General features: G+C 39.5%; 3 protein-coding genes across 5 annotated transcripts in view; 1 reads left to right on the top strand and 2 right to left on the bottom strand.

The window, feature by feature from the left end:
• Positions 1 to 12: 12 nt before the first annotated feature.
• Positions 13 to 12,049, bottom strand: nfkbie (nuclear factor of kappa light polypeptide gene enhancer in B-cells inhibitor, epsilon). Of its 3 annotated transcripts, XR_005204177.1 has the most exons (8): positions 11,231 to 12,049; positions 6,565 to 6,667; positions 5,016 to 5,226; positions 4,357 to 4,445; positions 2,270 to 2,518; positions 723 to 872; positions 313 to 318; positions 13 to 231 (listed from the first exon to the last, which is right to left on the bottom strand). XR_005204177.1 is itself a non-coding variant. In XM_037750999.1 (6 exons), exons 1-6 carry the CDS (start codon positions 11,608 to 11,610, stop codon positions 804 to 806), a joined length of 1,101 nt encoding a protein of 366 aa, XP_037606927.1. In that variant the 5' UTR covers positions 11,611 to 12,049; the 3' UTR covers positions 13 to 803. The 3 variants fall into 3 exon arrangements, 2 of the variants coding, with proteins under 2 accessions (XP_037606927.1, XP_037606928.1); XM_037750999.1 differs by having other exon boundaries at positions 13 to 872; XM_037751000.1 differs by lacking the exon at positions 11,231 to 12,049 and adding an exon at positions 9,774 to 9,952 and having other exon boundaries at positions 13 to 872.
• Positions 12,050 to 16,811: 4,762 nt separating this feature from the next.
• On the top strand, positions 16,812 to 26,264 carry tmem151ba (transmembrane protein 151Ba). The gene is made up of 2 exons (XM_037750593.1): positions 16,812 to 17,452; positions 22,804 to 26,264. Exons 1-2 carry the CDS (start codon positions 17,333 to 17,335, stop codon positions 24,244 to 24,246), a joined length of 1,563 nt encoding a protein of 520 aa, XP_037606521.1. The 5' UTR covers positions 16,812 to 17,332; the 3' UTR covers positions 24,247 to 26,264.
• rnf8 (ring finger protein 8, E3 ubiquitin protein ligase) overlaps positions 17,336 to 27,821 on the bottom strand; it is a 30,672-nt gene continuing 20,186 nt past the window's right edge. The window contains exon 10 of the mRNA XM_037750592.1: positions 17,336 to 17,376. The gene's annotated coding sequence lies outside the window, so the exon portion shown is untranslated. The remainder of the gene's footprint in view (positions 17,377 to 27,821) is intronic.

Here is a 27,821-nt window from a genome sequence, read left to right as displayed (position 1 = left end):
TACAATATGCAGTGAGTTTTTTTTCCGTTTTATTACAAAATAAACAAACTGCTTACATTAAACTAGACAGGGCTGTGTAATTACACACCAACATACAGGAACAGTTACTGCAGATTAAGGATAAAATGAGATAAATAGAGAAAACTGCTTCACAACATGAAATAGCAAACCTAAAAAAAAAAAAATCAAGAAGATGAAGCTGCATTCTGTGTTACTAATTTTCTAACAAATAGCACTGATGTGATTAGTTGTCTTCGTAGGATTGCAGGTCTCTTTGGGACACACAGTTAGTTTTACATTTAGTAAATTAATTTTGTTCTGCCTCCTCTAAAAGTCTTTCTGTGGCTACAATAAAATAAAATGGCATAGCAATGATAAAAGTTTGAGAAAAAATGAAATAAGATTTGAATGTTCAATTTCTAGCCATTAAAGCTAGGTTAATGTGATAAAGAGGTAGAATTTTTTTTTTGGACTTTGAACATGTTGATAGACAGTTTGGCACTCACATTGAGGCATGAGTAAAGAAGCAGATTATTGGAACCAGTGACTCAGAAATATAGATTTGTTTTTTATCCGTTCAATTAAGCAGAATCACTCTCTTGTGTGTCAGTGAGAAGTATGATTTATATGGTGCACATATTTGTCTAGATAAAGGATAAATACAGATCAAATCAGGATGGACTACAAATAGAGGCATTATTTAATCAAAAAAGCTCAAATGCAGCTTTTTTTTCTTCTTTTAATCAAAAGCCGCAGTGAAGCTTCAGACAATTTCAATATAGTTGTTAAGCCTACGATTCAGCTCAAAAATTCACACTGACCACCGACCTCCCGGAGATCTGGATGTCATCAAAAGGAAATAGAGCCAGAATCTGAAAGACAAAGATACAGAAAGTCACATTTTACTGAAGCCTTCTCTCATTATCCATCGCTGTCCTCACCAGATGATAAGAAAAACTAAATATCTCACACCCAGCGTGTTTGTTAAGTGTTGCAGCTGAAGTCAAGGAAGTAACGGTGACTTGAAAATAAATGCCATTCAACTCGTTTTGTCACATAGCGTTGGGATTTATAAGGATAACATCCTAATACTTTGTGACAAAACAAGTGACGAATATTTAGTTACATTTTCTGGAAAGGCTCGGTAGTTTCCTGGAACAGCTGGGCGCTGTAGCTTTTAGCAAATGCTACTCAAACAGGAATTAATAGTGCATTTGTTAGGGACTATTTTAACCTGCGTATTTATACACATTTGATGTGGGTATGTATTAGTGGGTATGTATGTAGGGTTGACTCAAAATGACCTTAATACTTTAAAAATAAAGTGCCCATTTTCATTGTGATGAAGGAACATGTCACCCAGTGCAACAGGGCAGTGTTCATTTCGTCAACTATGATTAAATATATTCGTCAATAACCTTTTTTTCCGTGACTAAGACGAGACGATATGAGACGTCATCAAACACTAACTGTGATTATATCAACATGCAATATTGTTGATGAAAAAAAAAGACTAAAATGTAGTTTAAAAAATAAAAACCTAAAACAAAAGAGGAGACGAAATTTCATAGTTTTTTTTTTTTTTCAATGCAGCAGTTCTGTTTCCTGTGCTGCTCGTACCATATCAGGACTACACCAGCAGCACAGTCAAGAGGACTCGGAGTAACTGCTGGTACATGTCAACACTTCCCATTCATTGTCTATAGGCAGAAGTGAAATGCATTCTGGTAGTGTGGCGTTGCGATTCGAGGGTCATGTCTAGAAGTGAGCCCGCAAAAAATGCAAAATCTGAATCTGCAAAAACTCTCACAGGATTTGCTGCCCAACAACCTGTCCTAACGTTAACTATTAAAGATCAAGGTTTAATCTAAAAAATCTCGCGGGAGTTTCCCCTTCTAGCCACTACCCGATTCGAGAGACAGGGCGTCGCCTTGCCAGCTCCTTATTTGCATTAGGTTGAGGTCTAGGCTACTTTATGTAAATCAGGGACGTCCAGCAAGGCTCGCCGCCGCCTCTGGAAACTCCCGAAAAAACGTTTTCTAAATCTATATTAACTGAAATGTTTAATATAATCTGAGGACTAAAATGTCCAGACTTAATATGATAAAAACTAACAAGGACATTTGACAAAGGACTAAGCTGACAAAATTAACACTACAACAGCGTGGCTCATTCATTCATTCTGCAGCACAGAGGAATAAGCTATTAAATATGTTTGATGGTCCATCCCAGCAGTTTCCACCTGTAACCGTCAATCACAATAACTTACGTCATCATTGCCGTCGGCCAGATCCAGCGCCGTCTCGTCCTCCATGTTTCGCAGCATTGTGTCAGCACCGGACTGGCAGAGGAGGTTGGCGATGGCGGCGTCCTGTCTCCCCACTGCGAGGTGCAGGGGCGTGCAGCCGTTCAACATGGCAGCGTCCACGTTGGCTCCCCTGCTGAGCAGCAGCTTCACCGACGTGATGTCGTGCAGCTCGGCGGCGAGATGAAGAGCTGTTTTTCCGCTGGTTCCTTCCTGCGAGGGGCGGAGACGGAAAACAGCAATGAGAAATTCCAGAGCGACAGAAATACCATAAAGTAGGTCAATTTAATTTAATAATTTTGTTAGTTGGACATTTTCCTGTTTGTAAGTATGCACATAATTCTTTAAATTTGACATTCTGCAAGCTTGGAAGAAAAGGACCTAATTATAATAATCATAATAAACCGGATGCGGATCCGGAGGCTCGTGATATGTTTGTCCGGTGATTTAAACTGAGAGGAATGTCTGGGGTAGTTTCTGGGACTGACTGCCATGTTCCCTTCCATCAATAGAAAGTTAAGAGTGGCTGGCCGGCCCAGCCTAATCATATCTCAAATCTAATTATGTCTCCATGAATCCTGCAGGAAGCCCTGAGCTCAGCTCATATCACTATCAGCGTTGCACAGGTGCAGCAGATTTATAGACAAGAACACAACATAAGGCCAGGAGCAGTAAACACAGTTTGAAAGGGATAAGTGTGATTATAAATACTGGTACATTTGCTGGATCATATGAGGGATATTACAGGGAAACCCGACCCAGAGACTAATTAAACTAACTGTAATGTTCTCTCATCCTCTTTTTCTTCAAAACATGTGTTGAGAGAGACAATGTAGATCATGTAGTTTAAAGGATAATTTCTGTATTTTTTAACCCATTTTCTCATGTTTTTGTGTCAAAGTAACTAATGGAGACAACACTTTTTTAAACTGGTCCAGTATTGAGGAAGAGCGCTGCTGCTGCCAGCCACTAAACAAGCTGCAACGTAATCATTTGGGGCAACCTAACACTGTCAATTTATGTCCACTAAAAGTGATTGTTTTTGCCACCGACAGGCTCAGATTGTTATCATAAGTGTCTGATAACATTATGGAAAAATTCCTACAAGGAAATAAAACCTTTTTCTTACCTTTCGCTTTCTATTTATTATTGTGTTATGTGACTTGTTGCCGGAAGAGGAGTGGAGTGAGGAGTGTGCCAAGTGTTGTTGCGACACTGTTGTGTCAGAGCTTGTTGTGTTGGAGTGCAGGAAGTGTAGCTTAGTATTATCTAAGAGATTTGCAATGTCATGGCTGAATTTCTAGATGATTTCGACAATCTAGATGTGACGTGAGATTTCAGAACGACAATTCTCCTAGCAAGACACAAAATAACAAACAGACTGGATCAAACGAAACGTAAGAAAAATGATTTCTCTGTAATGGTAAATGGATTTGCATTTATATAGCGCCTTTCTAGTCTTCCGACCACTCAAAGCTCTTCACACTACATGTCAACATTCACACACGCATTCATACACTGATGGCAGCAGCTGCCATGCTACAGTAGGTGCCATCAGGATCTAATCTAAACACTCATTCACACACCGATGGCACAGCCTTTGGGGTTAGGTATCTTGGCTCAAGGACACTTCGACATGTGGATCGAACTGCTAACCTTCCGACTGGTGGGCGACCGGCTCTACCTCTGAGCCACAGCCGCCCCAAATTTCCATAATGTTATCAGACACTTATAATAACAATCTGAGCCTGTCAGTGGCACAAACAAGCACTTTTAGTGGACGTAAAATGAAGGTGCCAGGTTGCCCAAAATGATTACATTACAGCCTGTTTAGCCAATTTCAGAAAGTGTTGTCCCCATTAGTCAATTAGGTTGAAAAATACCAGTTATCCTTTAAATGTTATGAGTGACAGGTTGAAGTCAGGGTCAGCTGGCAGCAGGTACAAGTTTACTGGCACAATTTGAAGCTTATTTGAAGTAGACCTTTGTTATTAAAAACCATAATAATCCATACTGATGCAGGAAAGTAAGGAGTCATTTCACAGACTAACCTGGACATTCAGGTCTGCTCCCTTTTTCACCAGGAGCTTCATAATCTGATGTTGCCTGTTCAGAGCAGCCAAGTGAAGACAGGCAAGACCTGCAACGTACACAGCTTGTTTCAAATGTGGAACATGGGGTTTCATTTTGAAGTCAACAGAGATTAGAAAAAAAATATTTAAAAAATAACTTTTTTCCAAATAATGAAATGAAACTGAGACCTGAAGACATGCTGCAGATCAACTACACCACCACATCTGTGCTAGCCTACTGTTGCTATTTCTAAACAAAGCTTTAGGACCAGAATTTACAGCCTCACACCCCCCATTTAATTTGTCCCAAACTATTGAAGCTAGACGCTTTACAAAACTGAATTTGGAAGACTCATTTCAAATGTAATGTTTCCTTTAATGCTAGATTGGTTGAGCAACCGAGTTAATTATTTCCTTTAAAGAGCAAACAACATTATAGACAAGTCTGGGCTCAAACACACCAAAAGGCCATGTTACATTTGGACACACTAAAAAAAAAGAGTTGCATAATCTGGGAAGTTCAAATTCAGCTGCCCACGGACTAAATAATATCACACAGATGATGCAGACACATAAAATCCCCTTAAATAACAGCAATAAAGAGGCCCCGCAGGCAGCAGTTAAGCGTTTTTCCTCACCTCTCCAGTTCTGGATCTCGAGGACCGGCGCCAGCTTGCTGGGGGAAACGTCTCTGGTCATCTCAGTAGCGCACTCTGTCTGTCCGTGCTGGCAGGCCACATGGAGCGCCGTGTTGCCCTCCTGGTCCTGCAGCTCCAGGCTGGCCCCCTTCTCCACCAGGCCCTTCACCACACCGATCAGGTTCAGGTAGGTGGCCAGGTGCAACGGGCTCTGAGGATCAACGAAGACAAAGGAGGTGTAAGGCGATCATAACTACACGCCTCTGATCACATTAAATACCATTTATTGATCATAACCAATGCATGCAAGAATGTTTTTAACAATTAATTAGTCTGGATTGATTGATTAATTGACTGTTTCTTTAAGTAATTGATCAAGCAAAAATGTTTACTAGCTTCTTAAATGTTAAATTATAACATTGTAAATGTAATATCTTTGGACTTCTCAGTTGGACAAAACTACATTTTATCCACAAAGAGATAAATCGAAAAATGTAAATTCATTATTCTACAATAGCAATAACAGTTAGCTGAAGCCTTAATTAAGTAGGTTTCTTTGTAGCCATGGAGAGCAACCAGGAAGTTAGCATCGCCCTGGTTCCCTCGACAAAAAAAAAAAAAAGAAGGGATTTTTCCTTTGGGTTTTAGATTATTGCAGATTATGATTAACTCATTTCCAGGTTTTAGGAATCATTCCTGCAGCACTCTATTGTCCTTCAACCCTGCCACTTCTACTTCAGTCACTACATTTCCCAGAATGCCTTTGAACAACCACCAGAGAACAGGTTGCATCTAGCTGTTGGTTATTCTTATGAGTATAAAGAGACCAACAGAGATCTGTTCCAGGTGATAAAGTAGCACCTTCTGCCCAAAACAAACAAAGAGGTTGTGGTCGGCTACTGTGGGCGTAGAACCTGAGATCTATGATGGAATTGCTTCTGTGCAACACACGATAAAACTACAAAAATGCATCATAACGGGCTGCTTTTTTTTAAGCAGTATGCAAATGTCTGAGGGGGGATTTTGTTTTAAAAACCTAAAGAAGAATTCTTCTTGGTAATGTCTCCATGTGTGAGGTCTTAGAATGACTACCGAGAGGAAATTAAGCAACCAAAATGGCTCAGGCTAACTGAGTCACTGCATGAAGTGCTGAGTCTTAGCTTCAGATGTTTCCTTTTGACAGTTCTGTTAGTTTCTGAGTTCTACACTAGCAGTAAGACTCTGACATCTCGAAGGACTGGAACAACTCCTCTCCACCCACATCCACACACAAGGATACACTCCACAGCTCCCTGTGGTTCCATTTCTACAGGAGGTAGAGGAGGGGAGTTTCCATTCAAAGTCCCTTATGAGCTAACGCTGGAACCACCCACAGTGACGTCCCTGAGAGAGGACAGACTGCAAATAAAGAGGAACAACGGCTCTCTGGAAGTACTGAGATATAAATAATGACACAGTTTCCACAATCAAGACTATGAGGAAGTCACTTTGGATCAAAAAATTCCAGTAGAAGCTGCTTGTTTACTGGAAAGAGTCGTGTTGCGCTTACCTGGTATAAATTGTTCTGGATGTCCAGGACTTCTTTTGGGAATAGCTGTATCAACTGTTGAGCAATGACTTCGTCTTCATGGATGATTGCTAAGTGCAGGATTCTGCAGAAGTGGCAAAGAAAAACAAACATCTTTAGCCATCACGCTTGCAACATCTTGCATGCCTCCATTATCTTACATTGAGCAATCATCAGCCTGAAAAGCAGTAGTAGAGAAGTTCAGTAGTAGTGTATTTCAACAAGAGACAGTTAATCTTGCCTCATAATGTTCCTCGGTATTCATCTCAAGAGACTACCTCGAAAGACCCAGTGGGCTGAAGATTTCGTGGTTGGGGTATTGAGCAATCTAAGAAATGTTTAAAGCACATAGCATAGCGAGCTGTTAAAGTAAAGCAGCGTGTTAAAAGCAGCTATTAGTAGGTGCATCCTTGTAGGCTTTAGTAGACAAAACAAAACAAAACAAAAACACAGTAACCTCAAACCCTGAGTGGGAAGTTGTAGCAAACAAATGTGTGCAAAAAGCAGGAAATGGCAGCGAGCATTAGTGCTTAATTTAGACTCAACCAGAGCAACACAAAGAGCCTCGTCTCGTTTTAACGGATTCAAATCAAAGTTTAGCTTCAAGCTGCTTTAAAAAGGCGAAAGCCAGAACTGATTTCTAGTCAAAAAGCAGGAAGTTATTTTATTAAAGCATATAGTGTGCTGTAAAATGTATGTTTCTGCAGCTGCTGTGCTCTCTTACAGAGTTTAAATGTCAACCACTCAGAGACAGACAGACAGACCGACAGACAGTGTGGGATCAAACGTCGCCACAACGTCTCACTGCACAGACAGTTAAATATCACACACATTAGTTTTGACTGGGTTTAACTTTAATTACTTTAGTGGCTCATTGTGATAATGTTATTTTTGTTAAGTCTGCATCCCAGAAAAGCCATTAAATACAACTATATAATTCACTTAATCATCAAAAGTATAATAAATTAATAATAGTGTATTAGTAACGATTATTTTCTTTGTTGATTAATCTGTCGATTATTTTCTCGATAAAATGTCAGAAAATTTTGAAAAATGTCAATAAGTGTTTCCCAAAGCCCAAGACGACATCATCAAATGTCTTGTTTTGTTCATAACTATAAAGATATTCCCTTTAATGTCATAGAGGAGTAAAGAAAGCAGAAAATATTCACATTTAAGAAGCTGGAATCAGAGAATTTTGCCTTTTTTCCCTTTAAAAATGACTCTAACCGATTATCAAAATAGTTGATGATTCATTTATTAGTTAATAACTAATTGATTAATCGTTGCAGCTCTATTTGTCTGACTGATTTAACAAATACCTGTCCGCAAATACAGTGCAATGGATGATATATTAATTGTGCCTTTAGCTGGTCAATCAATAAAATCTACTTGGATTATCTTCAGCATCAATTCTTTATTGTTGTTTTATAATATAAAAACTAACCAGGGGACTCAACAATAATGATTAACAAAATGGAAATCCTCAAAGACTTTCACTTTCTGAAAAAAAAAAAAAAAAAAGCGTGTTAAAAAAGATTTAATTGGGACTAAATAAACATTATATTATGGGTTGGAATCAAAGGATAAGTCACGATTTGACACAATCATGATATGTTGCCAAAGCTTAAATTCCGGAAAGAGATGATTCTTTGGTTTTCTTGCAATATTGTGAATAAACCACAACACCACCGACATCACCAATTCTGTGTAACTGGTGAGGAAACATCGCTCCGACGTAACAACTTTCTAAAAAGAGGGAACTGGTCATTTACAGTACCTATGTAGTGTTACTGAATATTACTAGAGCTGACCAATTAGTGTGTCGACAGAAAAATTATGTTGACACTGTTTTGACTATTGGTTAATCGTTTCTCCATTTTTCAATTAGATGGTACTAGCTTCTCAAATGTGTTTCCTCGTCTTAAATTAAAGTAAACTGAACATCTTTGACAAAACAAGCCATTTAAATTTGACTTTGGCCTCTGGAAAAATGTGAAGAGCATTTTTCAGTATTAACGCAGCAAAAGTGCCCTCTTGGGTGAACCTATGGTAGATAAAACATGAAGCAGTGCCCTCTAGGGTGCCCTTAAATGGAGAAAACATGATAAAGTGACCTCTAGGGTGCCCTTCCAGTAGAGAAAACATGATAAAGTGCCATCTAGGGTACCCTTAAATGGAGAAAACATGATAAAGTGCCCCCTAGTGTACCCTTCCAGTGGAGAAAATATGATAAAGTGCCCTCTAGGGTGCCCTTTAATGGAGAAAACATGATAAAGTGCCCTCTTGGGTGCCATAAAGGCTGCCCTACATGCTACAAAACCCTCCGCATGCAACTGGTGCCTTTTTTAGTTTGACACTGTTTTAAACTATACATATTTTAAACCATAAACTGGAAAATGCTTAACTGAAGGAAACAGTTTTTAATTAAAATGTCCATGTTAAATGGAAATGAATCTATCAATAAATTATCCCATCATGGGTTTAAGTGTACTGATAATGTGTCTCACGGGAAAGTACCAAGACATGTAGCTGAATAAGTTAAATGCCTGCAGACTAATAGATCTGCCCTACCAACTGTTCAACCCTGTGAGCAAACCTCTTACTGTGAAAGGGACTTCCTGGTTTGAGTAAGACTTGAATGAATAAGAACTAAAAAAAAAAATCCCACGGGGGGAAAAAAGTCATGTTTGCATGATTCTCTCTCAGTCTAAGCAGCACAGTGTGGTGGTGTGTTTCAGGTGTTTTTTTCCCCCTCCCAGGTATCTATAGTTAGGGTGTGAGAATGAAACCATGTGGCTCAAAAAACCAGCGAGCGGAAATGAAAAGAGGTCAGAGACACAACAACACTTGTACAATGCTGGGACTACATCAATCACTGGATTACACTAGCAGAGGCTGCAGGAGTCATTAGCACGCCTGCTTTCATGTCAAAACAGACCTGATGACTTAGCAACACAAGATGAATGGGTCACACGAGAAACATGGGCTGATAAGGATGTGTGTGGAGGTTGGGCTGTTTGGATCGTGTGCAAAATTAAAAAAAAGCAGCGGTTTCATTGACGCAAAGCGAGAAATGAACAGCCACTGTGATAGGTAACTGACATTTCTAAGATGTCTGGTGTGGTAGAAATCAAAAGAGAAAGAACGACAGTGAATTGTGGGATCCACCAATAATAACATGCACATACTGTCCTATCCTGATCAACAAGTTTCTGGGATCAAAAGGCGTCCACACTGCTGCTGCTGCTGCCTCACAGCATGTGCTTTGTCTGCGCTGCATGGGGAAGTCCAGGCCTATCTGTTTCACTTCTGTTTTCTCGCTGAGAGATGCCTCACAGGAGTCCGTCCACATTCATGACATGGACAAAGTTCATTACAAAATAAAACAGTCTGCAGTATCACCAACACCGCTATGAAATCCCCTTCAAAACCAGTATCACATGAATAACTGAACTCTCCATTAACTTCCATTTATGGGTGTTTTAATCATCTCTAGTGGCATAAATAAGAATATATTAGCTGCTTGCACCACAAGTAGAGCTGAAACAACAGAAAATGAATTATTTAGGCTCATTTTTTCAAGCAATAATATGCCAAATATTCTCCTACAGCTTCTCAAATGTGAGAATTTGCGTTTTTTCTCTGTTTTACAACATTGTAAACCTAATATTTGTAGGTTTTGGACCGTTGGTCAGACACAACAAGACATTTTAAAGTGTCCCCTTGGACTTTGGGAACTTGTGAGGGGCATTTTTCAGACTATTTTCTGACGTTTTATAAATAAAGAGAGATAATAATAAAAACTCTGGGGTAAATTGTCTCACTTTTAGGAAACAGTATTGGTGAAAAAGATGGTTAAAACTGAATACATTTTAGAGAGCGAATATTAAAAATTCTGGGGTATATTGCCTCTTTTTAGTAAGTATTATTGGTTAACAGGCTGGTTAAAATTGAATACATTTCAGACAGTTAATAATAAGAATTCTGGGGTAAATTGCCTCTTTTTTAGCAAAATATTATTGGTGAAAAGGTTTGTTAAAATTGAATACATTTCAGACAGTTAATACAAATTCTGGGGTAAATTGTCTCCCTTTTAGCAAATATTATTGGTGAAAAAGCTGGTTAAATCTGAATAAATTTCAGACAGTTACTAATAAAAATTCTGGGATTAATTGCCTCTTTTTTAGCAAAATATTATTGGTGAAAAAGCTGGTTAAATCTGAATAAATTTCAGTGAGCTAATATTAAAAAGTATGGGGTAAATTGAAGAGTAATTTGCCTCTTTTTTTTAGCAAATATTGATGAAAAGATGGTTAAAATTGAATACATTTCAGATAACTAATATTAAAAATTCTGGGGTAAATTGAAGAATAAGTTGCCTCTCTTTAAGCAAATATTATTGGTGAAAAAGCTGGTTAAAACTGAATAAATTTTAGAGAGGTAATATTAAAAAATATGGGGTAAATTGAAGAATAAATTGCCTGGTGGAAAAAGCTGGTTAAAACTGAGAGAAACATGCAAGACACCATGTTTAAACTTCCCCAGCAGCAGTATAAGCAACAGTAGGCCTTTCAGCAAAGACCAATGCAAGCTCAGAAACAAATGCTTTTACATTAATAAAATGCGAAAATGATCAAAAACCTACGTGTCTCCATCTTCAGTGATAGTTGTGAGCAAGATCTCCTCCTGTTCAGAGAGTTCAGAGCTCTGGTTCTGCTCCTCCTGCAGCGAGCAGCCGTCGACTATCTCCGACAGACTCTCCACCTCCACCTCCACCGTGATGGACGAGGAGCCGTAGGCTGAGTCCAGGCGCTCCTCTCCGGCGGAGGAGAACTTGTTGTTGTCCCCCCTCGGCGGCCCGCTGAAGTCGGTGCTCGGAGGCTCCCGATGGGGCTGCTGCTGCTGCTGCTGCTGCTCCTCCGACAACGACGACGACTTCAGTATGGAGCGATACGAGTCAATACCCGAGTCTGTGCGGTTGTCCTCCAGCAGCAGCTCGTCTTTCCTACAGTCGTCGCTCGCCATGGTGGAGGAGGTGTTGCTGGGTTTCCCCCAACCGTCCCAACAGTCCCAGCCGTCAATCCCCGGAGGATTTAACGGCTACTAGCGGGTGTTATCGCCGCCGCTGCTCGGTTCTCGGTGGTTGTGTGACTCTGAGGAAACCACCGCTCCTTTGTGAAACCAGACGCTTCGTTTCATGCCACTTAACTGCTTAATACATCACCTTTTTTAATCGATTATAGATTGATTTAAAAAAAAAAAAAAAGTTTTCAAACGGTCATTATCAAACTTTGGTGTTTTTTAAAAAAAAAAACAACCGTTAAAAAACTAACCGTCGACTAGATATCCGGTAACAGCAGCATTGAGCTCGAGCTCCGGGCGGAGAGCAGATGAGCAATGAAAGAAGAGAAGTTGACATGTGAAACACGAAGCTGTTTTTGTCACGCGGGGGAATCCCCAGTGCGCGCGCCACACACACACACACACACACACACACACACAAACTTCAACTGGAAGAGCGCGAGCGTCACGGTCCAACAGTCAGTTAAAAGCGGAAGTGATGAAGGTTTTTCAAAATAAAATTATTTTATTTTATTTATTTAAAAGAATAATCACAACTTCAGTGGGAAGATTACTAGCACTGTTAATATTAAAAGTTCTGGGGTAAATTGACGAGTAAACTGCCCATTTTTTTTTAGCAGATGTTATTAGTGAAAAAACTGGTTAAAATTGAATACATTTCAGACAGTTAATAATAAAAAATTCTGGGGTAAATTGTCTCTCTTTTAGCAAAATAGTATTGATGAAAAAGATGGTTAAAATTGAATACATTTAATACAGTTAATAATAAAAAATTCTGGGGTAAATTGTCTCTCTTTTAGCAAAATAGTATTGATGAAAAAGATGGTTAAAATTGAATACATTTAATACAGTTAATAATAAAAAAATCTGGGGTAAATTGCCTCTCTTTTAGCTAATATTATTGGTGAAAAAGCCGGTTAAAGTTGAATACGTTTCATACAGTTAATATTAAAAAATTCTGGGGTAAATTGCCTCTTTTTAGCGAAATATTATTGGTGAAAAAGATGGTTAAAATTGAATAAATTTCATACACTTAATAATAAAAAATTCTGGGTTAAATTGCCCCTTTTTGGCAAAATATTTTTGGTGAAAAAGATGGTTAAATTTGAATCTGTTCTGATTATTTAAAAAAAAATCACAACAAATTACTAGCGCTGTGTTTGAAGAACCATACAATTATTACTAATCCTAAAACCTAAAATAACACAACAAACTAGCTTCGCCCTTAAGTAAACTGTATTCCTCAACAACACAATAGATTTTTTAATTTTTTTAAAGTCATAACCGGAAGTCTTTACTGTAGCAGCAGCTTCAACTGGAAGAGACACTCAGTTAAAAGCGGAATAGATGCGGTTTTCAAAATACATTTTTTTATTTTATTTTATTTATTTAAAGAAATAATCACAATTTCAGTGGGTAAATTACTAGTACTATGTTTGAAGAACCATATAATTATTATTATTAATCGACTCACCTAAAATAACACAATAAATAGCTTCTCCCTTAAGTAAACTGTATTCCTCAACAACACAATAGATTTATTTATTTTTTAACCGGAAGTCTTTACTGTAGCAGCAGTGGGTGCAGTATGAAACCACACTTTATTATTCAAGGGATTTCAGGCCTTTTTCTGAGAAGCTGCAAAACCTGAACCTGAATCTTATTCAATTTAATTTGACAGTGACACTGCATGATAATTAGTGCTGCTATGAGCTTGTGTGTAGGAGCAATCTGCACTTTGACACACAGTATTGCATAACTTCACAATATGCATAGTTGTTTTCCATACATGTGCAGGAGCGCCAGTATCTTTCCATTGATGCATTCAAACTCGGAGGGGGTGGGGGGGGGGTATCATAATAACACACTTTCTGGATATTTTATACAAAAGTCTCTATATAAAACTACTTACTATTTTTGCTACTTAGTAGGAAAATCTAACAAAATTTTCTGCTTCATCCATATTTGTTGGTGCTTAGCCTTTCGAAGCTGTTTTTGTCACGCGGGGGAATCCCCAGTGCACGTGAGTAAACACACACACATATAATACACATGCACGCACTGCAAACTTCAACTGGAAGATTATTCAATTTAATTTGACAGTTACACTACATGATAATTAGTGCTGCTATGAGCTTGTGTGTAGGAACAAAGGCAGTGCCAATCTGCACTTTGACATACAGTATTACACAACTTCACAATATGCATAGTTGTTTGCATACATGTGCAGGAGCGCAGGTATCTTTCCATTGATGCATTCAAACTTAGGGGGGTATTATACAAAAGTCTCTATATAAAACTACTTAAAAAGATATATTTTGTTGCTACTTAGTAGGAAAATCTAGCAAAATATTCTGCTTCAATCCATATTTGTTGGCGTTTAGCCTTTCAAAAACAACATTTTCATTTGCTCTCCCGCTTGACGCACACAAAGTGCCTGCAACTGTATTAACAGGGCGGTCTAACAACACCATAAATTACATTTATTTAACCACAATAACAAACAAATCTATTTTTGACTCTACATTACACTATTATTGTAAAATAATTAAAGCTGCAGGGTGTAGAAATGAAGCAAATATGATTAAAAAAAGTCATTTTTATAAAACGTTCTCTATATCCTGACAGTAGTGTATGAGTCTAGCACAAAAAAAAAATCATGTGCCTCTGTGTCTGTGTATGCACTTTGACATACAGTATTGCATAACTTCACAATATGCACAGTTGTTTTGCATACTTGTGCAGGAGCGCCAGTATCTTTCCATAGATACATTCAAACAATAACTTAATTCATCTCAGTCAAGAAGGGTTTTGTCAGTATTGTTTCTGTCTTCGGCATAGGCCTGTATGCAGGAAATGATAATGCATGTAAGCAGAGTTTAAAGTTACAATTTTTAACCTCCCAAAAGTTCAGGAATAACCCAGCTATCATTTCTCGTTTCCTCTTCCGTCTCGAAAATGCTTGTTGTGGTTTGGCCGTTAGAGGGCTCACTTACATAGCTACTGCCGAGGGCCAGATTCATCATAAATATAGTCTATAATACAATACTGACTGTCAGAGAGAAACCTTTACTGCTGCCAAGAGCCGCCATCTGTTTTCATGTCATCTACTGTTGTGTTTACTTATTCCATTTCATGCCAGCAGTCCAGTCCAATGTCCACACTGTGGGCTACGATAAACAAGGACTCATATGCCAGGATTGTAAGGTAAAGGTTCCTGTGTAAATAGTGCTGTTTGCAAAGGAGAAACAGAAAGGGCAGGAATGTAGAATAATCTTTTATACATTCATCATCTTCTATTTCACATAAAAAAACACAAAGTCTGTAATCTTAAAGATATATTAAATCTGCATCATAAAGAGGATAACAGCATTAAAGGACCAGTGTGTAACATTTAGGGGAATCTATTGGCAGAAATGGAATATAATATTAATAAGTATGTTTTCTTTAAAGGTCACATATTGTAAAAAGTAAGATTTTCATGTTGTTTATATTATGAAGCAGGTGTAAATGCTTTATTAATACTGTTAAACTATCAAAACGCTCAATATACGGAGGAATACACACAGCCCGTATTCAGAAATTGTGCGTTGGAAACAAGCTGTTAGGATTTCTGTTCATTTGTGATGTCACAAATATACAATATTTAAACCATTACACGGTTTTAAACATAAACATTCTAAATGTGTCCCAGTTTATTTCCTGGTTGCAGTGTATGTGAATAACATCAGCTGACAGGAAGTAAACATGGACCCAAGCTGTTGCCTAGCAACGTAGTTCTGTTGCAATTCCGTTGAAATGCACTAAAACGGAGCGTTTCAGACAGAGGGTATACAGGTATATTCAGACAGACAGTATGAGGAAAATAAAGTGTTCTTTGAACATTACAGCATGTAAACATGTTCTAGTAGAAACACAAAATACAAGTATGAACCTGAAAATGAGCATGATATGGGACCTTTAAGCTCTGTCAGTACTGAATATAGCAAAATGAATCAGTGTTTATGTGAATAAACAGCAGAACTACAAATACAGATTATGAATGACAAAGATGAACAATTCAATCACCTACAGATAACAATATAATGTTCTGTATATAGTACAATAGGCCTGCAACAAAAAGTATGGGTGGTTCATGATGGGGTTTATGTTTTTTTTTCTTGTTGTGATATCTTTTGTTTCCCTTGTGTCTGTGGTGCTCAATAGTGAATTTACTGTAGGGGTTGAATATTATGTTTTGATATAAAATGCAAAGCATAAGTCTATATTTCTGCAATAACCAACTCTTTTTTTTGTTTTTTAATTATTTCTAACAGTATTATAGACCAATATGTTTTTATATGGGATATCATGATTATCATAATTGGTCCATGCAGGGAAGGTCATGCAGCTAATGGAATGCATGAAGGGGGTGGTCTCCTCTCTGCAGCACCGCCTCTGTGTTGTGATTTACTTCAACAGGGATGTGTGTGTGTGTGTGTGTGTGTGTGTGTGTGTGTGTGTGTGTGTGTGTGTAATGCACTGAATAATATTAGAGGGATCCTCATGATTCCACTTAGATGTGATACATCCATTGGCAGCCGTAATTGCCAGGTTAACAAAACCGTGAATATTATGTTTTGAAATTAAATGCAAAGCATAAGTCTATATTTCTGCAGTACGACGGAGTATTAGGGTGCACGTTGAGGAAAAAAACCCTGAGATTGCGAGAATAAAGTCGTAATTTTACGAGAAAAAAAGTCGTAATATTACGTGAATAAAGTCGAAATTTTACGAGAAAAAAGTTGTAATATTACGAGAATAAAGTCGTAATTATACGAGAAAAAAGTCGTAATATTGCGAGAATAAAGTTGTAATTTTACAAGAAAAAAAGTCAGAATATTACGAGAATAAAGTCGTCATTTTACGAGAAAAAAGACGTAATATTACAAGAATAAAGTCGTAATTTTACGAGAAAAAAAATACTTTATTTCTTATAAAGTTATGACTTTATTCTCTTAATAAAATCTCAGATTTGTTTTTTCCCTCAATGTGGCCCTAATACTCTGTCGTACTGCAGTAACCAACTATTTTTTCTATTATTTCTGACAGTATTATGGCCCAATATGTTTTTAAAGGGGATATCATGATTATCATAATTGGTCCATGCAGGGAAGGTCATGTAGCTAATGGGATGCATGAAGGGGGTGGGCTCCTCTCTGCAGCACCGCCTCTGTGTTGTGATTTACTTCAACGGGGATGTGCATGTGTGTGTGTGTGCGTGTGTTATTTACATTGTGGTGTCACACGTGCCTCTGCCTGTCGTCTTTGTCTCCTGCTTCACAGCTTCTCTGGCTGCCATGGGCACAGCCAGCAGGGAGAGGAGAGGAGCTGACTGAAGCCTGGACCATTTTCACTTTAACATCGCATCCCTGCAGCAGTAGCAGCAGTCTCCATCATCAGCATCTTATAGTCGGTGCATCGCAGGAGGAGGCTTAGACTATTTGTTTTTTTGCACGTCTGCCCACCTGGAAGAAGAAGAAGATGCTGGGATGATGCTGGGATGATGCATGTTTTGTGCGTTTCGTTTGGATGATGTGCAGAGGGGTTCTCGCTTTCTTTATGTTTCACCCTGATTTGGAAAACCCCCATCCCATCAGGAGATCCATGACCCGGTTTTCTCATCATGTCCCCAGCATCGGCTGCATCGGCTGCACCGGCTGCACCGGCCAGTGAGAGCAGCACCACCACCACCTCCACCACCACCACGGTGCAGGAAGAGGAGCCGGACAGCCCCAGGGAGGAGGTGAGGAGGACGCATTGTTTTGCAAAGAGAAGGCCAATTTTCCCCTCACACACAAATGCATCATGGGGGGTAAATCCAGCCTTTAATTAGTGTGTCATTGGTATCACAGTGGAATCCCCATAATCTCAGTCTCATCATCAGATTTTGGAGATTATAGGGTTTAATTGGCGCCAATAATGCGCACTAAAGGGAATTAGTTGTATTAAAACAGTTGTATTAATGGCCTAATATGAACCTGTGCGTCCAAGCGCGCACCCGAGAGTGTGAACGTGCATGGATGTACTCCTGTTTATCTCCCCTCCAGACAAGTTTCCAAAAATGAGGTTCGGGGACCACTTGTGGGTCCTGGAAAAGGTCCACACAGGTCCTCAGGAAACTGAAACAGTCTAACATCACTGGGCGATATGGCCAAAATCTTCTATCACCATATAGGTAATATCATATCTCGATAACAATATATATATATATCACAATATAGCATGTTTTATGGTAATTCAATAAATAAATAGTCCATATGAAATAACCACATTGGTGCCAGTAATGCGTACTTAACGGAATTAGTTGTATTAAAACAGTTGTATTAATGGTCTAATATGAACATGGGCGTCCAAGCGCGCACTCGAGAGTGTGGACGTGCATGGATGTACTCCTGTTTATCTCCCCTCCAGACAAGTTTCCAAAAATGGGGTTCGGGGACCTCTTGTGGGTCCTGGAAAAGGTCCACACAGGTCCTCAGGAAACTGAAACACATCTTGATAACAATATATATATATATATCACAAAATACCATTTTTTATGGTAAATAGTCTATATGAAATAACCACATGGTAAAGTCTATTTTTGTGAATTAAATACTTCACAATATTCTCTCATTTTAAGAACTTGAGCGCAAAAATGAACTGTTTTAAAGGGGACATATTATTAAAAAGTGAGATTTTCATGTTGTTTTTATTATAAAGCAGGCTTAAGTCCTATATAAATACTGTGAAAGTATCAAAAAGCTCAATCCACAGGGAAATACACACAGCCCGTATTCAGAAACTCTACATTTGAAACAAGCTGTCAGGATTTCTGTCCATTTGTGATGTCACAAATATACAATATTTAGACCCTTTACGCAGTTTTAAACATAAACATTCTAAATGTGTCCCAGTTTATTCCTGGTTGCAGTGTATGTGAATGTCATCAGCTGACAGGAAGTACACATGGACCCATGCGGTTGCCTAGCAACACAATTCCGTTGCAATTCTGTCGAAATGCGCTAAAACGGAGCGTTTAAGACAGAGGGGTAAATACAGGCATGTTCAGGCAGACAGTATGAGGAAAATAATTTTTTTTTTTTAACATTACAGCATGTAAACATGTTCTAGTAGAAACACAAAATACAAGTATGAACCTGAAAATGAGCATAATATGGGACCTTTAAGTGAAATTATAGAGAAAAAATAAACAAATATAGGCCTAGTCTATATCACAATAGAAACAATATAGAAAAGTAGACATTTTTATATAATTTTTGATGATATATATCATCATATTGCCCAGCCCTAACGGTCACTGTTACAATGAGAAAATATAAGATTGGCTGTTTTCTTCAAATGTTTCAGTTATTTTCCTATTAGAAAACTCCTACAGGAACTACATCTATATGTGGGTTTGTTACTTTAAAGACGAAGAAGTGTTGCTCCAGATAGCGAGTTGAACTCTCTGTGAGGATAGACGTGAAATGTTATAATAACGGAGCATAGCATCCTTGTATTGACACCATTAAAACAGAGACGCACATCACAATGTTTCATGCATGGGGAAATAGAAATTCAATAAGGGTTCTTTTGCCTGAGTAAGAAATGTAATCTTCTTTCCCCCTTCTTTACTGTCACCGTGTAGACGTCCCCTTCAAACACACATGTTGGATAAGTTACATATCCATTACACAAGAGGGTTTTTATATAACCCCCGCTGGTCTTATTATGTCAAGAGAAAGTGTCCGTGAGTGAGAGAGGCACTTAGTTAAAGGCACCACGGTCGTCTCATGAATGAATTGAGAAGCTTCTCTTCAGTCTTGATGGTTCTGACTGAAACATTTGTTTTCTAAAATATTGATTACAGGCTGTTTTATGGATTTTATCCTTCCTGTAGAAACAACAACTTTCATTCCGTTCTCTTTTATTTTAGAAATTTAAAGGTCCCACATCATGCTCATTTTCAGGTTCAAACTTGTATTTTTTGTTTCTACTAGAACATGTTTACATGATTTAATGTTAGAAAACCCTTTATTTTCTTCATAATGTCTGCCAGAATATGCCTGTATTTACCGTCTGTCTGAAACGCTCCATTTTAGCGTATTTCAACGGAATTGTGTTGCTAGGCAACAGATTGGGTCCATGTTTACTTCCTGTCAGCTGATGTCATTCACATACACTTACCAGAAATAAAGTGGGACACACATTTTGAATGTTTACATTTAAAACTGTGAAATGTTGTACAGTTGTGACATCACAAAGTTACAGAAATCCTGACAGCTCGTTTTAAGGCGCAGTTTCTGAATACAGGCTGTGTGTATTTCACAATGGATTCGAGTGTTTTGATACTTTCACAGTATTTATATAGCACTTAAACCTGCTTTATAATAAAAAAGACTCACTGCCAAATCTCACTTTAATGTTAAAGTATAAAGTACAGTACTTGAGTAAATGTACACTATTGCAATTACAAATCTGTATTGGTATAGTTTATAAACAGCTTTTAAATCCAGCAGATCACATTAAAATTACACTTATTTTGGAAACATAAGCTCAGTTATTTTTCTTGATAATTCTGCTTCATTAAATCCACGTTAGGAATAAAAAATACTTGTCGGTTTTTCCTCTTTCATCTGCTTTGGGTGTCCCTGCGTGACACATTTGTGAGGTATTTCCCTGCCTGTATGCTTAGTAAGAGGTCTTTCATGCTGTTCAACCAGGCCACAGGAATGCCTTTGTCTAATGCATCAAAAATGTCAACACCACTGTGTTCATATGGTGAGTCACTTCCTTCCGTTTCTGCCATCCATATGCCCAAAGAACAGCATAATGATCTCAAGCAGGGACTTTTTAATGGAAAAGTAACTTCATCTCACTGTTCCTGAAGCCTCTCTGGTATAATTCTTTAAATCAAGGGTGAAATTGGCGTGTAATCGAATTTTGTGAGCGACACCTTCATTTACATATCTGCAATTCTTTCATTTAGCTGCATGTTTTGAATCAAATACCGCCACGTACAGGTTGGTTTGGTTTCCATTAAAACGTTTCCTTCCACTCAACTGTTCGTCATTATTCCTGCTGCTTGATCAGAGGCTGTAAAGTGTAACATGAGCCACAAAGTATGTCATGTTGTATTGATTATAGTTGTCGAGCGTGTGCAGGATGCTAGTGAGTAAATACTCCTTCTGCAGTATTTCAATGGGGAGTTTCAATGTTAATCCCTTTTACCCCGTGGGGTGTAGCCTTGGCTCGGTGAGGGACTCAGGGAGCATGTGGCCAAGGTGGGGGAAGATAATTATGGAGGAAAAACATCTATTATTTATGCTCACTCAAAGAGCACAGAGCTGACATATTGAATTCAATACATCAATGCGGTGATGCTGGTTGTGGTCGCACGTATGCAGGGGGCTGCTGTCCTATCTATGTAAGAGATGGACAGTATAACCTTTGTTTTTACAGCTGAATCAGTGCTGCTACAGTACAGTAGGATCTGCCCTGGTGCGATGTCTGTTATGCAAATTCTTTGAATGAATTTCATTATAATTCAACCTTTCCTGCAGCTTTTGAATCCCTGCCAGGTTTGTGTGGCAGCGTTTACCAAAAGGCGTGACTATAGCTGTTGATGCAGGCACTGGGGCTCGCTGTGCCCCGCGGCGATAAAGGATGGCACCAGTTTTATGCTGCCAGAGTCAAACGACTGCTTTTTTCTGGCTGGCCTGACATTAAAATGCGTAATCTACCCCTCAGAATATCTCTGCTCTTTACTGCTTTTCTTATTCTCAAATATGTATATGTATATATATGTATATAAACACATGCACCGTGGCCATGTGCACAACCACATACCAGTCAAACAGAAGCTCACAGTGCACCTTACTGACATCAACGTATTTACTTAAAGGGGACCTATTATGCTTTTGTGTTTTTTTTCCCTTTCCCTTAGTGCGTTATATAGTTTTTTCTGCATATAAAAGGTTTGCAAAGTTACAAAGTCCAAAGTCCACGCAAAAGGGAGTTACTCTCCTCCACAGAAACACTGTTCTGCCTTTTTCTCCGTAACGTGGTGATGTCACCAAGTAACACATTTGCACAATACCTGCCTAGCGGCTAGCTTGGCACGTCCTCAAACAAAGCTAGTAAGAGTGGAGCTGGAGCGGAGTCCGAACAGTTTGGTTCAGTTGACCAATCACAACAGAGTGGGCCAGCTGACCAATCAGAGCAGACTGAGCTTTTCGGGGAGGGGGCGGGGCTCAAACCGAGCGTTTCAGACAGATGGTGAAAAGAGCTGCTGCAGCACAGACGGTGTGAAGAAAATAAAGATTTTTTTGAACATTAAAGCATGCAAACAAGTTCTAGTAGAAACCCCAAATACAAGTAATAAGCTGAAAAATTGGCATAATAGGTCCTCTTTAACATTTTGATTTTGCATTAATCAGACATTTTTTCTTGAATTTGATTATAAGAGTGGGTGAGCCTTTTGATCATAACAAGCACGGACCAAGGCAAGAGCAGTTGCCTCGCGGCTCATGCATAAACTATGCAAAAGCACTTACAACGCAGAATATTTCCTTGAATATTTCATATGCATGAGCCACTACTTTTTTAACTTCTTCTAACTTTATACCTAACAGATATTTAGGTCATACTTGTGTTCATCAATTCAATTACAATTTTATATTGGAGTGTGTAAATACAGGTAATATAAGCCTTTATGTTACATCCCCTGCTTTATGGTCTATTTGACTCTAAATGGGACCATAATTTACTAAATGAACATCATGCTGTATTGAAGAAGACTTGAAACTAGCGATTGAGACCATAAACTCATGTTTACAATGTTTACTGAGGTAATAAATCAAGTGAGAAGTAGGCTCATTTTCTCATAGACTTCTATACAATCAGACTTCTTTTTGCAACCAGAGGAGTCGCCCCCTGCTGGCCATTAGGAAGAATGCAAGTTTAAGGCACTTCAGCATTGGCTTCACTTTTCACACCATAGATTTGCTTTTACTTATTTTATTTTATTTTACTTCTAGGAAAGAATATAAACAGAATATGTTGACAGTACTGTTCCATTGACTTATTGCTGTTTTCTCGTCTTCTTTGCAGCAGCGGCCCCAGAAACAGTCCCTGACTAAATCCTTGTGTCAGGAAACTCACTGGAAATGCCTGCTGCTGTCCCTTCTGATGTACGGCTGCGTCGGGGTGATGGCCTGGTGCCAGGTGACCAAGGTCACGCGTCTCTCCTTCGACAGCGCTTACAAGGGAAAGTCCATGATGTACCACGACAGCCCCTGCTCCAACGGCTACATCTACATCCCCCTGGCCTTCCTGGTCATGCTCTACGTGGTCTACCTGGTGGAGTGCTGGCACTGCTACACCAGGAACGAGCTGCAGTACAAGGTGGACGTGGAAAGCGTGGCGGAGCGCATCCAGCGAATGCAGCAGGCCACGCCCTGCATCTGGTGGAAGGCCATTAGCTACCATTATATCAGGAGGACGCGGCAGGTGACGCGCTACCGTAATGGAGATGCCTACACCACCACGCAGGTCTACCACGAGCGAGTCAACACCCACGTGGCCGAGGCGGAGTTTGATTACGTGAACTGCGGTGTTAAGGACATCGCGAAGCAACTGCTGGGCATGGAGGACTTCCCCATCACCAGGCTGAGGTTCACTAAGTGCTTTAGCTTTGCCAATGTGGAGTCCGAGAACTCCTACCTGACCCAGCGGGCCAGGTTCTTCACAGAGAACGAGGGCCTAGATGACTACATGGAGGCCCGCGAGGGGATGCACCTGAAGAATGTAGACTTTAAGGAGTATATGATTGCCTTTTCTGACCCTAATCACCTTCCCTGGTATGCAGCCAACTCCACTTTCTGGGTGGCAGCTGCTTTCACCGTCTCCTGGCCTCTGCGGGTGCTAACGGAGTACCGCACTGCCTGTGTACACTACCACATCGAGAAGCTGTTTGGCTTTGACTACGTGCCAGTAACGCCGTCTGAGGAGCGGCCGCATTGCAGACACATCCCACGAGTCAACACGATCGACAGCACAGAGCTGGAGTGGCACATCCGCTCCAACCAGCAGCTGGTGCCCAGCTACTCCGAGGCAGTCCTCATGGATCTGGCTCAGCTCTCCGGGACTTCCAACAACTACTCCGTGTGCGGAGGCTTCGGCAGCTACAGGCAGAACTGCGAACGCTGCAACCGCGCCATCAGCAGCTCCTCCATCTTCTCTCGCAGCGCCCTCAGCATCTGCAACACGGGGAGTCCCCGCATCCCCTTCAGCGCCAGCCGCTTCTCGCTGAGTCGGCTGTACGGCTCCAGGCGGAGCTGCCTGTGGAGGAGCAGCGGGAGCCTGAACGAGCGGTCCTGCCCCACGGAGAGCACGCGCTGTCTGTCGGGTCAGCAGAGCAGCGAGGAGAGCCCTCCAGCCTACCAGGACGCTCTGTACTTCCCCGTGCTCATTGTGCATCGCAACGAAGGCTGCCTCAACCACGACCACCGCTCCCTGCACAGGAACGGCTCCTGCGTGGAGACTTCTCTATGACCCACAGACTTATCTGAGCAATGGAATATAATGATACAGGAACAGGGATAACATTGACTTCTGCTTATCCCTTTTATGACGGAAACGCGGTCTCCCGCGAGTTACCACCAACAAGGTTTTGTTCACGTTTCTAAAGAAACTGTAGCCTCAAACAAACAGGAAACAGTATATTCGGGGAAGTCCTTGCAGTACAGCTATAAACCAGGGAAAAACAGACTTGATGCGATCGACGAGAGACTGTTGTTTAAAATAAAATATGGCTTTAAAGGACCAAATTGCCAAAGTGTCACGTACAGCGTCCATAAGGACAAGATAGAGTCAAATAACCAAGGAATACCACGGGGAGTCACATCCTACTGTAAATGCCATGTTTGTAGATGTTAGTCACAGACGAGGATATGAGTAACACTTTCTAGTATTTGAAGAATAACATGCGTTGACTCAGCTGTGGCCAAGTAAATGAAAGGGATATGACAATTAATGGACGCATGAATGACAAAAATCACTGACTCAAACATCATGTGAGTCGTGAGCCGGGTGAATTATGAGGGGGAAATTGCAAAGATATCAGCCTCCTTGTGTCAAAGCATAAATATTTTTGCTGAAACAAAATCTTATGGCTCTTATAAAAGTGAAGTTAACTTAGGCCCCAAATCAAAAAATGTAAGCATCTGCATGTGTAACTTTTTGATACTGGCTGGTTTTAAATCTGTTCTAATGCTGACGGAAGTCCATTTCAAAAGGGAACACATTTCCATAGAATAAAAATAAATGTCTGATGCAGACGCTGAAATATCAAGTTATCTGAAATTGTCTTGGCTGCGATGACATTATACTTACCGGCTCTCTAAATATAGCAACGCAGTCGATGAATAATTTAGCACAGGAGGGCTAAAGGACACGAGAACTTCAAACTGAATCAACAACATTTCTCCATGATACTAATAGATCAGTGTCAACTCAGCTAAAATCTGAAAGACGCATTTAATTTTCATATTTGGCAATATTTCTATTGAGCCTACCTCCTTGTTTAAGTGCCTAGCGATCAACTGTTACTGACGAGCATAAGCTATCACAACTAAAGTCATCTCATTTAAGCATTTTCCCATTAAAAAGAGGCAAGTTGACACTCACTATAGCTCAATGCATAGGAGAAACGTGATGTATAACATACACAAGGTTTTAAGAATCAGGCCCTAAATGTTTTCAGATAACATAACACAGCTCTCGTGTATATACTGATGCTGCTGCTGATGCATATCAGAGAGACAGCCAGAGAGCCGGCCATCAAAGACGCTAGAAATAGGCAGAGGCCTGGATTCACTACTGATAGTGTCAGATTTAATAATATGACAGGATTACTTTAAAGACCTAAAAAAAAAAAAAAAAATACTTCCTCTCAAATGAGCGCATGCAGTATCTTAGTCATGGTGAATTTGATTTTACAGCCAAGCCATGCACGACAATACATTTTTAAGGGATAAAAATCAGGCATGCCAGAACTTCTGAAACAAATATTAAGTAGGAATTAGTAACAATTTAGCTAATTTAGTTTTTATGTACAGACCAGCCATCATCTCATGAGACCTGCAGTGAAACAGAAACTGGCACGGGCAGATCATTCTCTATCAGTTTAAAGGTGCAGTGTGTAGGATTTGGCGGTATCTAGTGGTGCGGTTGCAGATTGCAACCAACTTGAGTACCCCTCCGCTCACTCTTCCCTTTCCAAGACTGCGGTAACGTGAGCGGCCGAGTGCAAAACCGTGGTAACGCAGTTCGCCTCGCTCAGAGGCCGTCCTTACCGTAATAACACTACTTTAGGAAGTTAGACGGTGGCTGGCGATACCACGGTTTTTGCACTCTGCGGCTCACGCTACTGTTTCACAAGCGTCTCGGAGAACTACGGTGGCCTTCAGGTGACGTAAAAACATGAAAGGTTCCCTCTAGAGTGTTTGGTTTGTCCGTTCAACGTGGCGGACTCCATGAAGAGGACCCACTCCCTATATAGATATAAAGGGCTCATTCTAAGCTAACAAAACACAACGATTCTTAGTTTCAGGTGATTATACACCAATGAAAATAAAGTTATGAATATAATATTCCATTTCTGCTAATAGATCCCCTGAAATGTTGCACACTGTTCCTTTAAGACCATGAAAACCATTAAAATGTTAGAACTTGTCTTCACAATAATGAGCCTGTACTGTAAAATGTTGACCAATTAGACATACTCATTACATTCCATGTTAAGTTTGGAGTAGCGGACTGTCTTTATAGCAATACTAGAGAATACACTGAAACTAGTCAAAGGGAGCGAAGCATGATTAAAAAACACAGAAACCTCACATTTCATTCAACAACAGACAGTTTAGCATGACAACATAAATGTTTTTACAACTCACGGGTCATCTATGCAAAAGCCCCTAGAACTCAGGATAGTATTCAGGGTCAAAATTCTGCTTTGCAACAACATCCCAAAAACCTGCTCATCACTCCGTTCTCTAAACTTTAGGTTTATTCTGCTTTTTCAAAAGCTTCAGCTGTGTAACAACCGGATCTAAATGTTGGGTTTATGAACACACACGTTAGATATCTGCTCCTCTCCAGGGTTTTGGTTGCACCAGCTAATCATAAATCCATAAGTTCTTAGTAACTACTAGTTAGTTTCAAACTAGTGATTTACTAAATCGGGTTGCACCATTAGATCTTCCGAAATAATTTATCAAGTAAGGATATTTGTACTGTTAAACATTGGTAATATAACTTCCAATTGTAATAAAACCTAACAGCTATTTTGTCATTTAGTTATTGACATGACATTTTGTAAATTGTGGTATACTGACATATTTTTTGTAAAGTTGAATTACTCATTATTAATACATCATTATTATAAACAGCATTTCAATCAAGTGTCAGATCATATATGATGACCATATTCCATATTAGCTCTGTTACTCTTCAATATAACTAGATCATGTATTAACTGATTAGTTTAGTCCAGGTACAGTTACACCTGGCAGTTAGTTGGTGAAAATATTTAGTAACAACTAGGGCTGCAACTAACGATGATTTTCTTAATTAATCGTTTAGATGTCTGGTCTATAAAATGTCAGAGAATGGTGACAAATGTTGATCAGTGTTTCCCAAAGCCCAAGATGACGTCCTTAAATGTCTTGTTTTGTCCACAAGTCAAAGATATTCAGTTTACTGTCATAAAGGAGTAAAGAAACCAGAAAATATTCACATTTAAGAACCTGGAATCAGAGAATATTGACTTAAACCAATTAATCGATTATCAAAACAGTTGGCTAATTCATTAATCGTTGCAGCTCTAGTAACAACTAATCTCTACTTAAGAACTAGTTTGTGTGGTGCAACCCATTTTAATTTAGTGATGAGTAAATCTCCACTGTGTAATAAACACTTTCTTCGCTCGGGCAACCGACTCCAGGTCCTGGTGTTCACGACACTTTTCATGTATTTAGATCTCTCTTAGAATGCTCAAGAAATAGTTATAGGTAGATATTTGGGGAAATGCGCTTATTCGCCTTCTTGCAGAGTTATATGAGGAGATC

Source organism: Sebastes umbrosus, chromosome 18 (assembly GCF_015220745.1).
Source record: "Sebastes umbrosus isolate fSebUmb1 chromosome 18, fSebUmb1.pri, whole genome shotgun sequence".
NCBI lineage: Eukaryota > Metazoa > Chordata > Actinopteri > Perciformes > Sebastidae > Sebastes > Sebastes umbrosus.
The sequence above is the reverse complement of the archived record's forward strand: the minus strand, read 5'-3'. Positions and strand labels throughout refer to the sequence as shown.

What these genes read in the sequence shown, in the direction of transcription:
- tmem151ba (XM_037750593.1), top strand. Translation starts at nt 17,333, where the DNA reads ATGTCCCCAGCATCGGCTGCATCGGCTGCACCGGCTGCACCGGCCAGT. An exon ending in CGGACAGCCCCAGGGAGGAG is followed by an intron (nt 17,453 to 22,803) that starts GTGAGGAGGACG and finishes TCTTCTTTGCAG; the next exon opens with CAGCGGCCCCAGAAACAGTC.
- nfkbie (XM_037750999.1), bottom strand. Translation starts at nt 11,610, where the DNA reads ATGGCGAGCGACGACTGTAGGAAAGACGAGCTGCTGCTGGAGGACAAC. An exon ending in TCCAGAACAATTTATACCAG is followed by an intron (nt 5,227 to 6,564) that starts GTAAGCGCAACA and finishes GTTGATCCTCAG; the next exon opens with AGCCCGTTGCACCTGGCCAC. An exon ending in TGGCCGACGGCAATGATGAC is followed by an intron (nt 873 to 2,269) that starts GTAAGTTATTGT and finishes TTTGTCTTTCAG; the next exon opens with ATTCTGGCTCTATTTCCTTT.